The following is a 14,053-nucleotide window of genomic DNA, read 5'->3' on the forward strand; positions in this document are numbered from 1 at the left end:
TAATATATTGGCCCATCACACCACTTTTCAACACAAGGGGCTAAATCACAATTGTTAGAAGGCTTTACCTAGCCCGCTTCCTCTACCCTGTAATCGGGCGTAATTCTCTGCTCTCCTAACCCTTCTTCCATGAAAGAAACAGGGAAATGTGAGAAAAAAAATATTTTTAGAAGGTATTTTGTAAACATGCTCACTTCTATGTGTGCACATATGCGTACTCATATATAACTGGGAAACGCAATCAAATTCACAGTTTCAAGCTTCAGCTGTCGGTACATTTGGAGGTCTTCATTTTGACAAAGAATATTGGTAGCTGTTTCATTCTTGGCCGAGATGAACTGTGAAGTTTGACTCTCTCTGTCTCTCACTTCGGCACAATGAAATGCCAGATAATCAACTCAGTTAATGCTTCACGTCTAAATACAGAAAGCATCTTGGCTAGATTTAGGGCATTAGCTAACAGACAATGGAGAACATCCTCTTTATCTACTATTATCCTGCTAGCAAAGCCAATTTTGCTTTGACATCACAGCCAAAAGGATTCGAATAGCACGTTGAATTGTGTCATTTGCCAAGTGTTATCACAATGTACAAAACGAGGCAAACACAAGGAAGTTTGCAGATGGAGGGGTATCCAATTCTGTGACTTTTCTTCTCTTTTGTTGCATCTGTTTGGTTTTAAACAGAAACTCCTTACCATTGGCTTTAAAGCGCTCAATCAGCTTGCCCCATCTTGCCTCACTTCACTAATGTCCTACTACATCCCAGCCCACACGCTCCTCTCCTCTCCAGGGCCAGCTTACTCACTGTCCCCCTTCTCATCTATATGAATAATAATGTTGGTATTTGTTAAGCCCTTACTTGTGCAGAGCACTGTTCTAAGCACTGGGGTAGATACAAGGTAATCAGGGTGTCCCATATGAGGCTCACGGTCTTCATCCTCATTTTACAGATGAGGGAACTGAGGCACAGAGAAGTTGACTTGCCCACAGTCACACAGCTGACAAGTGGCAGAGCAGGGATTCGAACCCATGACCTCTGACGCCCAAGCGTGTGCTTTTTCCATTGAGCCACGCTGCTTCTTGCTGCCGACCCCTTTCCCACATCCTCCCCTTAGCCTGGAAGTCCCCCTCCCTCCATATAGGTCAGACCACCACTCTCCCAACCTTCAAAGCTTTCATAAGGTCACGTCTCCTCCAAGAGGCCTTCCCTGATTAAACCCTCTTTTCCCCAGCTCGCTCCCCGCTCAGCATCATCTAGGCACTTCAATCTGTGACCTCTGGACAGCTGATATTCACCCCGCCCCCGCTAGCTCTTATGTACATATCTTTCTTTAAATTATATATTATAAAATATTTATTTTTATTAATCCCTGTCTCCCCCTCTAGACTGTAAATTGTGGGCAGAGAACGTGTCTGCTAATTCTGTTGCTTTGTGCTCTTCCAAGTGCTTAGTTCAGTGCACATACTAAGTGCTCAAAAAAATAGAGTTCTTTAATCTAGGGCTCAAAACAGCAGACTGCGAGATTCCACCCCAAAGTCCCTCCCTGCCACTTCCATGGTAGACTTTTGGCCCTCCCCATCTCAAAAGGATCTCTTTGAAATCAGAGGGATCATATTTGCCACTTCTCAAAGGATTTTTGCCCAAAGACATAAAAATGCCTTCCCAGTAGTTAGTGAGTGAGCAATGTAGCTAGGAGTAGCCCATTATCTTTGTTGAAAAATGGAACAGGGAGTCACCAGGCCTCGTTTTTGTGCCTTCTTTCACCCTACCATCCAGGAGAGCGGGGAATGAGGAGAAAGTTTGGGATTCAAATTTCCCAGGCTTCTACGTCAGCCATATTAGCAGTAAGTAGTAGTAGAATTTATTGAATGCCATGGTACAAATAGTGAGGCAACACATTTCTTGCCCACAAGGAGCACACGGTAAGTGCTCAAAATAATTGATCGATTTGATTAAAGGAGCTTACACGGTAACAAGAGAGACACTCTTTAAAGTATAAATAAATTGAGTGGACATATTTGAGAGAGTGCTGAAGAGGATTCAAATACATTTCTAAGTGTTAGAGCGACTGGAGAGAAGACATGTGGGAATGCAGTGGGAATTGTATTGATCATGAATTGAGCTTCCCAGGATTTGGGAAACACAGACATTTAAAGTGAGCAAGAGGAAGCAACATGGCCTAGGGGTTAAATTATAGGCCTAGGAGCCAGAGGACCTGGGTTGTAACCTTGGCTCCTCCACTTATGTGCTGTGTGACCTTGGACAAGCCATTTCACTTCTCTGGGCCTCAGCTTCCTCAACTGCAAAATAGGGATTAAATAACCATTTTCTCCTACTTTGACTGCAAGCCTCACCTGGGATGGGGACTGTATCTGACCTGATTAGCTTGTATCGATCCCAGCACTTTGAACTGTGCTGGTCGTGTAGTAAGTCCTTAACAAATGCCATTAAAAACCAAAATGGTCCCTGGAGGTCAGTGCCAGAAAAGCTGACCACTCTTAATACTGGAATATTTAGGATTTTTCTAAAGCTGTCCAGGGCAAAAACAGAAATCTGGGACTGTCCCAGCTTACCCACAGTGGATGGTCAGCCTAAACCAAGAAGGCTTTAAAGGCAACATAAATGCTGGAGCATGACAGGGATACTTTCCCTTCTCCTCAGGTGCAGCCATCTTGGAGTGGTGGGTGGTTCTTATTGCAAAGAGTAGACCCCTCTAAGAAGGCAAGACTTCTGAAACAACGGAGATGGGAGGGCAGAGGGGAGGCTGGATACCAGTAATTCAGTAAGAACAAATGACTTACCATGGCCAGCGGGACAATTCCCACGAGGTCCTTCTGGCTGACGAAAATTTCTGAGATAGCAATGTCAGTGGTGCCTTGTCGAGGATATTCTACCTGCCATGTGATTGGCTGGGTCCCAGACAGGCTGCTGAAACTGGCTATTTCAAAGTTCATCTGCACGACTTCATTAAAAAGACTATTGCTCCTGCGTAAAAAAGAAGACACAAAATGGCATCAGAGACATTCTCTCTGAAAACGATCCTTCTTGTCCGAGACAAAGTGATAGCATTTAAAGGCTAAACGAATGGGGAGCTATTTAAGGAAGAACTTCTTCTATCAAAGGAGACACTCCCTAGGAGACCTTTACTGCAAGATTTTGGATCATTTATTCGGTGTGATTTGATTAACATATTGGACGTAACTTTATACTCCAGGGTAATGTCACCCAAAAGTCCTCTATTACTCTCTCAATATAGCCTGGGCCTACACATCAATCAGTCAACCAATCGATGGTATTTATTCATTCAATCGTATTTATCGAGTGCTTACTATGTGCAGAGCACTGTACTAAATGCTTGCAATGTACAATTTGGCAACAGATAGAGACAATCCCTGCCTATTGTGTGCTTACTAAGTACAGAGCATTATACTAAGCACTTGGGAAAGTACAATGTAATAGGCATGATCTCTGCCCACCAGGAGCTTACAATCTACAAGGGAGGTAAGTTATTTAGATCATCAAGGCCTAAAAGGACACTATGCTTTGAATTCCCCATCTATATCGAGAAAAAAACACCACATCCCAACCTCTTGAAATGTCCGTATAATTCGGCCAAAGTATATTTTGGGGCATCTACTGGGCATGTGTAGACCCGATCACTGGCAGGTAAGTTTTAGTAGGAGCCGTGGCAGAGATATAAAAAACACGGCATTAATGCACAGAAGGAATTGCTTGCAAGGTGTTGCTGTTGACAAGTGGGTTTTAGAAGAGGCTAAGAGTATTCTGAGCAGAAGAATTCTGTCTCTATTCATTTCATAAGATGTCCTGAAAATCCAAGAAAATGAGAAAAGGAGGCTTTAATGGGAAAGAATGGTACCAGTCACAGTAGCTCTCCCTGCTGCCAGCATCATTTTCTAAAACATCATTCTGCACTCATCTTTTTGCTCCTCAAAAACCTTCAGTGGTTTCACATTCCATCCTGCATCAAGCACAGAATCCTGAATATCGGTTTTAAGGCCCTCCATAATCTCTCTTCCCATTCCTTAACCCCTCCCTTCTCTCACTACCCCCTGCTCACCCTCTTCATTCTTCCTCAAGTCATCTACTCATCTCATTATACCTCACGCACTCTTTTCTTTCCCATCTCCAACTTCTTGCCAAGACTCTTGTTCCTGCCTGGAGATCCCTCCCCTTTCAGATCCACCAGACCATTGTTCCCCTCATCCTCAAAGCCCTTCGGAAATCCCATCTCCCCCAGGTAGCCTTCACCAATTAATTTCACTTTTCCCCAGGTTATTCCTCAGCGCTTCTGTGACAACTGGGCATTTCTGTACTCTCAACTACTTAATAATGATGATGATAATAATCAGCCCTCTAAGGGTCGCACCTGGAGAGTTTCCAGTATTCTAACGGTCACGACTACTGGAGGGAGAGTCGAGCAGAGGCCTGTCCATTCCATCCCTAGCTTGGGTAGTGGCTAGCGAGTGGAAGGCCATCTGCTACAAGTCAAAACTCACCCGTGCAGAGCAGCAGCGGCATGGGAGAAAATCGAGGGCAGAGACTCGTTTACTGAGCGGGAGGAGGTGACGGTAAACCACTTCCATATTTTTACCAAGAAAACTCTATGGATACACTTCCAGAATGATTTCGGATGTAATGGGGCTTCAGGGAGAGACGCGTCTATGGCATCGCTATGGGTCGGATATGACTCGACAACATCAACAAGTTATTGAGCATTTTCCATGTGTCAAGCACAGTTCTAAATACCGGGCTAAATACAAGGCTATGGCTTTTGACACAGATCCTGTCCCACATGGGGCTCCCAATCTAGGTGGGAGGAATATCAATCGATCAATCAGAGGTATGTGTTGAGTGTTTATAACTGAGCACTCGGGAGAGTACAATACAACAGAATTAGTAGGCACGCGACCTGAAGGATTTAATCCCCATTTGACGGATGAGGGAACTGAGGCACAAAAAAATTGACTTGCCCAAGTCACACAGCAGATAAGTGGTGGACCAGGGATTAGAACCCAGGTCCTCTGATTCCCAGGCCTGTGCTTTTTCCACTGGGCAACGCTGCCTCTCACTTGTAGCACTTCTGTACATGTCAATTTACACATTCTATTAAGGATTATCTCCTCCACATATTGATTTCTCCTTCTTCTTCCTATCTGAAAATTATTCTAGTGCCTGTCTTCCCAGTTAGAGTGGAAGTTCCTTGATGTCAGGGAACTTGACTACTAACTGCCAACCCTTCAAAGGTTCTGAGTGCCTACTGTGGACATAGCACTGTGCTAAGGACTTGAGAGAGCACAACAGAATTAAAAGATGTGATTATTATCCTCAGAGAGCCGCACTTTCCCGGTTGCTTAGTACACTGTTCTGCACACAGTATGTGCTCATTAAATAACACTGATTGACTCTGCACATGTGTGAAAGGTAACAAAAACCAATGTCCCTCAGGATGGGATCTCGTGCAGATAATTCTTAGAGAAGTTCAGTCAAGACCAGAAATTTCTTTGGCTGTTCACAGGAGATCACAGGTAAGTCAAGGGTAAGGAAAAGTGTGACCTGTCTTGGCTAGGATGATGCAAGATGAGGAGGCATCATTTGTTTTCTTCTTTCTAAATCATCAGCTGCTGGTGAAATCCCACCTTTCACAAGGGGACAATAGGGAATTTGAGGGATGTGGTGGTGGTGATGGTGGGGCGGGTGGGTGTGAGTGTGATCAGAAGGTATAGAAATCAAGGTCACAGCTATAGCCGGAAATTATTACTATTATTATTATTTTATTGGTTAAACACTTGCTTAAGTGCTGGAATCTTGGCTTTTGCTGTTGAGTCATTTCCGACCCGTAGCTATGCCATGGACACATCTGTTCCAGAACGCCCCACCTCCATCTGCAATCGTTCCGGTAGTGGATCCATACAGTTTTCTTGGTAAAAATACGGAAGTGGTTTTCCATTGCCTCCTTCCGTGCAGTAAACCTGAGTATCCACCCTTGACTCTTTCCCATGCTGCTGCTGCCCAGCAAAGGTGTGTTTTGACTTGTAGCAGATTGTTTTCCACGCGCTAGCCACTGCCCAAGCTAGAAATGGAATGGGTAGGCCTCTGCTTGACTCATTCATTCAATCGTATTTGTTGAGCACTCACTGTGTTCAGAGCACAGTACTAAGCGCTCGGAAAGTACAATTCAGCAACAGATAGAGACAATCCCTACCCAACAACGGGGGCACAGTCTAGAAGGGAGAGACGGACAACAAAACTAAACAAGTAGACAGGCATCATTGCCATCAAAATAGAGAAATAGAACCATAGATATGGGCACATCATTAATAAATAGAGCAATAAATATGTACAAATATATACAAGTGCTGTGGGGCGGGGAAGGGGGTAGAGCAGAGGGAGGGAGTTAGGGCGATGGGCAGGGGAGGAGGAGCAGAGGGAAAAGGAGGGCTCAGTCTGGGAAGGCCTCCTGGAGGAGGCGAGCTCTCCCTCCCATAGTCGAGACTGGTAGAGTAGATACAAGTTAATCAGGTAGGACACAGTCCCAGTTTCATGGCGTAGTGGATATAGCACGGGCCTAGGAGTCAGAAGGTCATGGGATCTAATCCCAGGCCTCCTACTTGTCTGCTATGTGGCCTTGGGCAAGTCACTTCACTTCTCTATGCCTCAGTTACCTCATCGGTAATAGAGGGAATCAGACTATGAGCTTCACGCGGGACAGGGACCGTGTCCAACCTGATTTGCTTGTAACCACCCGTACACTTAGTAAAGTGCCTGGCACCTAGTCAATGTTTAACAAATACCACAATTATTGTTATTATTATTCCACACGGGGCTCCCAGCCTAAGTAGGAGGGGGACCAGGTTTTGAATCCCCATTTTACAGGCGAGGAAACTGAGTTGCGGAGAAGCTCAGTGACTCGCCCCAAACCACCCAGCAGGCCATTGAAAAACCTGGGATTAGAACCCAGGTCCCCGGACTCTCAGGCCCGTGCTTTCCATTAAGTCATGCCGTTCCCATATGTGTCCATTAAGACGGGAAGCAGAGACATGGGGAGAACCTGAGGAGGGAGGAGTAGGAGAGTTGGAGCTTGAGCATCCAGAAAGGGATACCAGGGACGGAAACAGAAGTCAGCAATAAGAAAAGGGGTTGGTTTTCCCCTACACATACGCATGTAGAACAGTGCTTGGCACAGAGTGAGTGCGTAACAAATGTCATTATTATTATGCTCTGGGATCAGGCCAGAATTCTTAGGGTTTGGAATTGGAGTCCTCCTCTTCCCCACCGTCGCCCCCCGACTCCTCCTCCTTAAATGGAGTCTCTTATTGGTCACCTGGCATTTGTAATCATCATCAGTGATATTTATTGAATGCTTACTCTGTGCAGAGCACTGTTCTAAGCACTCGGGAGAGTACAACAGAATTAGCAGACACATCACAACCAGGCAGAATGGTCCAGTGGATGGAACACAGGAGTCAGAAGGACGGGGGTCCTTACCTCAGCTCCACCACTTTGCTGTGTGACCTTGGACAAGTTATTTTACTTCTCTGTGCCTCAGTTACCTCATCTATTCAATGGAGATTAAGACTGGGTCCCCCAGGTGGGGCAGGGACGACGCCCAACCCGATTTGCTTGTATCCGCCCAGTGCTTGGTACAGTGCCTGGCACGTAGTAAGCGCTTAACAAATACCACTATTACTATCATCGTATCGTTACTGATGAGTTCGGAAACCAAGCCTGAGGGGGTTCTTCGGGTAGTTCAGCATTGCCTGGGGGGGGGGGTGGGGTGGTGTTGGAGTAAACCTTTTCCCCCACAGGCCCTCCCGTTTCCTTCCACTCAACTGTGGAATGCTTGAGTGCTTTCATTCATTCAATCATATTTATTGAGCGCCTACTGTGTGCAAAGCATCTGGGAGAGTACAATATAACAATAAACAGACACACATTCCCTACCCACAACGAGCTGCCTCGAGCTCCTCTTCTCAGAGAGGGAAGCCTAGAAACACAGAGCATTAGCGGATTTTCAGTGGATCAATGCTGTGGCAGCTTTTTCTTGCCCCGATGCTTCTTTAGCTTCTACTGAAAAAAACGGTGCCCGGTGCCACTAAGAGGGTAAAATACTCAGAGTGTTTTGGGTCCCTCAGAGTCCAAGTTCATGCATTTAAATCGTGGCTTTAGGTTGTGGCATCGAAAACGGATGGGGCGAATAATTCATAATTCAAGACCCATCTGCTCCTACCTGCACGGCTCGTTCTCCATAAATCTCCCTGCCGGTCAAGGTGCGGTAATCCGTGATATCTGGTCCGTGGGCTCCAGACACATTGTGAAATAAATCCAGATTGGGTTCAATTTTGGAATTCACTGGAGGGCAGGCTAACTGCAAAGGCACCTCCTTCTCCCGAGTTGCCATATGCGGAGGACCAATAAAGATACCATTACGCTGGTGATTAATGGTTCCTTCCAAGGGAGAGAGCCCTTCTCTCCGGAGCTGATAGTTAGGAATTGACAAGGAGCAAACCCTTTAACACCTGGCCAGCTACTTAAATCCCCTCAGGTGCCTTAAATAGAGAACAGAGCTCCGGCAGCACAGCAGATGGGTTTTGAGGGATCACAGGTAGGAGAAGAGTCACCTTGTTCAGGAAAGACTGACGCGTCTCTTGGTTCCTCACTGTCTGCTAGGGAGGGGCTCCAGCGTTTAGCTGGCTGTATCAAGGGCCGAGGACTAATCTTCTCATGGAGAAGACTGACCTTCGGGCCTGCCTCCAACCCTCCCTCCCTGTTGCCTCAGGATTTTCAAAGGAAGAATCGCAGCCCCAAAGCACTTATGTACATATATGTAATTTTATTTGTATTGTTGCTTGTCTCCCCACCCTCCTCTAGACTGTGAGTTCATCGTGGGCAGGGAATGTCACCGTGGAGTGTGGTACTGTACTTTCCCAAGAGCTCAGTACAGTGCTCTGTGTACAGTAAGCGCTCAGTAAATACAACTGAATGAATGAATCTTTGAAGGAGAGAAGGCCTTTACGGAATATTTCTACTATTACAACTACTATAATAATAATATTATTATTACTCTCCACCCCACAGCACTCATGTACATATGTATATAATTCTATTTCTATTGATGCCCGTTGACTTGTTTTGATGTGTATATATCTATAATTTTATGTATTTATACTGATGCCTGTTTACTCATTTTGATGCCTGTCTTCCCCCACTAGACTGTAAGCATGGTGTGGGCAGGGATTGTCTCCTTTATTGCTGAACCGTACTTTCCAAGAGCTTCAAACAGAACTCTGCACACTGTAAGCACTCAATAAATATGATTGAATGAATGAATAATAATGGTGTCTTTAAACACTATGCTCAAGCACTGTACTTAAAGCTAGGGTAGATTCAAGATCATCAGTCTGGTCACAGTCCCTGTCCCATGTGGGTTCCTCAGTTTAAGGGGCTGAACAGGTCTTAAATTGCCATTTTACAGATGAGGAAACTGTAGCCCAGACAAGTTAAGTGACTTTCCCAAGATCACACAGCAGGTAGATGACAGAGCCAGGATTAGAACCCAGGTCCTCTGATTCCCAGACCTGTGCTCTTTCCACCTGGCTCCACTGTTTCTCACACCAAAGGGTGACATAAATGGGTTCTAATGCATTTAGTTTTTCTCTGGCCCTTTGGAGAGTTGTTCTCCCCCTACCGTTATAACGATTAGACTGTGAGCCCGTCAGTGGGCAGGGACTGTCTCTTTCTGTTGCTGATTTGTACATTCCAAGTGCTTAGTACAGTGCTCTGCACATAGTAAGTGCTCACTAAATACTATTGAATGAATGAATAACCACTGGTATACAATTCATTCATTCATTTGTAATTATTGAGCACTTACTGTGTGTAAAGCCCTCTACTAAGCACTTGGGAGAGTACAATATAACACCAGACACATTCATTGCCCACAACAAGTTTACAGTTTAGAGGGGGAGACAGAAATTAATATGAATGAATCAATAACACACAAGTGCAATGCTTCAGTTCAGTTACTACAAAAGGCCTGAAAGAAATTGTCAGGCCTAAATGAAATCACGTTGGGGGCAAAAGTAGTATTTTAATAAAAATCTTTCTTCTAGCTCCCACAGCTTAACTCTGACATCACCGTGCACCGATTGGGAGTCAGAGAACCTGGGTTTTACCCCAGCCCTGCCACTCGTCTGCTGTGGGATGTAGGGCAAGTCACTTCGTTTCTCTGGGATAAAATAGGAATTGAATCCTCCTCCCCCTGACTTAGATTGTGAGCCCTGTGTGGTCAGGGATTGTGTCCAACCTAGTCATCTAGGATCTTGGGAAAGAGTGTGGCCTCGGGAAAAAAGCACAGGACTGGGAGTCAGAGGGCCTGAGTTCTAATCCCAGCTCTGGCAGGCACCAGCTGGGTGACCTTCTTCACCTATCTATAAATTATATACTATAAATCATTTCTCTGTAGACTGAAAGCTCGTTGTGGACAGGGAATGTTTTGGCCACCTCTGTTGTATTTCCCAAGCACTTAATAATGTGCTCTGCACATAGTAAGCACTCAATAAATACGACTGATGATGATGATGATCTTGGACAAGTCACAACTTCTCCTTGCTTCAGTTCCCTCATCTGCAAAATGGGGATTCAATAGCTGTTCTCTCACCTACTTAGAACGTAAGCCCTACCTGGAACCTGATTATTTTGTATCTAACCCAGTGTTTAGCAGCTTGGCACACAGAAAGTGCTTAACAGATATCACTAATATTATCCTTATTGCTATTATCTACCCCAGTGTGCTTGGCACACACTAAGGGCTTAGCAAACACCAACAAAATAATATTTTAACCCCCCCCCCCCAAAACTGTGCCTTTGGGGAAGAAGGGAGAGGCTGTGGGGCAATTTGCAAGTGGGCAAACTTTTAAAGACACTCTACTGGATCATATTAGTTCCTCCGAGGAAGATGGAGAATGGGAGAGTCATTCTCAGAGGCTGAAAGTAATTTGATTTCATGCTACTCCCATGAGATGCGGCAAATCCCCTGGGAGTCCTTCCGTACCAAATGACTTTACAAGGAAAGTCACTAAAGCACTTTGCCGGGGTGAATCCTTCTGCCAGCACTAGAAAGTGTTGCGGGGGGAGGTGAGTCAGCTCCCCTGCGTGGTTTCTGAGGCAAAGAGGGGGTCTGAAGTCATCACAGCAGGCCCCAGGCCCTTGGGTTCAAGCTGGGATGACAAGACAAACCCACTGCTCAAAAGAAATGCCTTCGATACGAGCGATGCCCCGCCGCTGAGGATGATAACCTGTCTTCCCTTTTAAAAAGAACATCGCAGAGGAGGCCAACTCTGAAGCAAATCAATTCAAGCCCCGCGCAACGCCATGCTGTGCGCAGAACTTCAACGGCAGAATGTAAAATGATCCCCTGGATAGGTTTAGCCGTCGGTAGCACCCTGGAAGCATCCGCTTTTCAAAACAAACACTGCAACGCAGAGTACTCAGGAGTCGGGAAAGCATCCACAGGGAGAAACCCTCCTTCGGAGATGCGTCTCACTGGGGAAACGTCCTCCTGGAACACGTTCAGTGTTCAGGACTGGCTCACCGACGAAGCCGGCGATTCCTCGCTATCTCTTATTGAGAACTGCTCAGCGGCCGGAACAAGGAGTGATTGTAAAACTCGGAGAGCCACAGTCAATGGCCCATAGAGGGGTGGCCATTCTACTTCTGTGTGCAATGAATCTGCCCTCTGCTTTCTGTCGAGCTGTGGTTGGAAGGCCAGAACGCTTCCTCTGGCATGGTGATCTAGCAGGCACTGTAGATACCTGCTGGAGCCAAAAACGTCCACGGAAGCTGCAGATCCAAGATCTGGGAGATCCCCGCATCTCAAGGACCGGGCTGTCCCACTCCGAATGGGAAATTACCGGTTTCGGCAAATGCAGTCACTATTTCCATCCCCCTGTTTTCCTTGCATTTTGGAAGAGAACGCTACTGGGGAATTGGGGCACTTTCTTCTGATTTCATTAGAAAACAAATCCTGGCTCCCCCACTTTTCGCTCTGCCACTTAATGATAATGTTGGTATTTGTTAAGCGCTTACTATGTGCAGAGCACTGTTCTAAGCGCTGGGGTAGACGCGGGAGAATCAGGTTGTCCCACGTGGGGCTCACAGTCTTAATCCCCATTTTACAGATGAGGTAACCGAGGCCCAGAGAAGTGAAGTGACTTGCCCACAGTCACCCAGCTGCCAAGTGGCCGAGCCGGGATTCGAACCCATGCCCTCTGACTCCAAAGCCCGTGCTCTTTCCACTGAGCCACGCTGCTTCAGCTGTGCGACTGTGGGCCGGTCACTTCACTTCTCTGTGCCTCAGTTCCCTCATCTGGAAAATGGGGGTGAAGACTGTGAGCCTCACGTGGGCCAACCTGATGACCCTGTATCTCCCCCAGCGCTTAGAACAGTGCTCTGCACATAGTAAGCGCTTAACAAATACCAACATTATTCTTATCGCCTGCTGTATGACTTTGGGCAAGTCACTCGGCTTCTCTGTGTCTCAGTTACCTCATCTGTAAAACGGGCGTTATAACTGTAAGACCTCATGTGGAACAGGGACAGAGTCCAAACCGATTCGCTTGCGTCTACCCCAGTGTTTAGAACAGTGTTGAGCACTTGACAGAGTCCATCATCATCATCGTGTTGCAGGGTCAGAAGAAGAGGATGTATACATGCAGGGTCAGTTATGGAGTATGTACCAGTCTATTAAAAAATCAGTGGAATTTATGGAGCGCTTACTATGTGCAAAGCACTGAACGACCCTGTTTCCCCTTAAAGCAAGCCTCTTCAATGATACGGTGACTATTTTAGAGTTGTAGGACAAAGTGAAATAATCAACCGATCAGTGGCATTTAGAGTGAGAACCGCTCCGCAGTGAAAGCAACAGGCAACGACCCAATCTCTAACTCCCAATCATCACCGAAGAACCTAGAGGCTGCCTAGAAAAATCCATGTAGACTTTTATATCTAAAATCAAGCAATCAATCTGAAGAAAAGACAAGCAGCGGGGCTCAGTGGAAAGAGCCCGGGCTTGGGAGTCAGAGGGCATGGGTTCGAATCCCGGCTCTGCCACTTGGCAGCTGTGAGACTCTGGGCAAGTCGCTTCACTTCTCTGTGCCTCAGTTACCTCATCTGTAAAATGGGGATTCAGAGTGAGCTTCATGTGGGACAACCCGATTACCCTGTATCTACCCCAGTGCTTAGAACAGTGCTCTGCACCTAGTAAGCGCTTAACAAATACCAACATTTGAAGCAGCGGGGCTCAGTGGAAAGAGCCCGGGCCTGGGAGTCAGAGGTCACGGGTTCGAATCCCCGATCCGCCACCACTTGTCAGCCGTGTGACTGTGGGCAAGTCACTTAACTTCTCTGGGCCTCAGTGACCTCATCTGTAAAATGGTGATGAAGACTGTGAGCCTCACGAGGGACAACCTGATGATCCTGTATCTCCCCAGTGCTTAGAACAGTGCTCTGCACATAGTAAGCGCTTAACAAATACCAACATTATTATTACTATTACTCCACAGAATTAATTATGACACCCTCCAAGAGCAGGCACTAAGGAGGCACAGTTTTAAAGCAAATGTACCCCCCAACTTCAAACCGTTCAAAAAATCCTTAAAGCCTCTGTGGAGTTTGATGAGTTGGGACTGGTTTCTAGTTACTAACTTCCACCGTGTGCTATCTAGTGCTTATTGTTTCTGTCTTCTTTACTTTAACTTTTGCCCTTCTCCTTTTGTCTGCCGAGGTACAAAAGCACATGAAAGTCAGCAGACAAAAAAAAAGAAGAATGGACACCTGAGAGGATAAACTGCCATGAATCTTCATTACTCTCAGCTGCCCTGAATTCAGTTATGAGGTCTGGCTGCTTCCTATTGATTCTTGTTTCTTAAATGAATTTTCAACCCAAAAAGACAGAGAGCAGAACAGGAGTGTGCTGCTGGACCTGTGTTCCAATCAGTGACAAACTAAAATGAAAGAGCAACCATCCCGAAGT

At 46.1% G+C, this 14,053-nt stretch overlaps 1 protein-coding gene and 1 non-coding gene across 4 annotated transcripts in view; one reads left to right on the plus strand and one right to left on the minus strand.

Moving 5' to 3' along the window:
• LOC100077095 (transmembrane protein 132C) overlaps nt 1-14,053 on the minus strand; it is a 427,350-nt gene that overhangs the window by 124,861 nt on the left and 288,436 nt on the right. For 2 of the 3 annotated variants that reach the window (XM_029058125.1, XM_007655776.3), the window contains one exon: nt 2,805-2,988. In XM_029058125.1, the coding sequence (XP_028913958.1) occupies nt 2,805-2,988 (184 nt within the window). Of the gene's footprint in view, nt 1-2,804; nt 2,989-8,251; nt 8,466-14,053 lie in introns of those variants that run through there. The other variant, XM_007655772.4, reaches the window with a different exon arrangement.
• Nucleotides 4,373-4,510, plus strand: LOC114809470. Its single transcript, XR_003757254.1, has one exon. It is a non-coding gene; the product is annotated as a small nucleolar RNA SNORA7 (small nucleolar RNA).

Source organism: Ornithorhynchus anatinus, chromosome 2 (genome assembly GCF_004115215.2).
Source record: "Ornithorhynchus anatinus isolate Pmale09 chromosome 2, mOrnAna1.pri.v4, whole genome shotgun sequence".
NCBI classification, from domain to species: Eukaryota; Metazoa; Chordata; class Mammalia; order Monotremata; family Ornithorhynchidae; genus Ornithorhynchus; species Ornithorhynchus anatinus.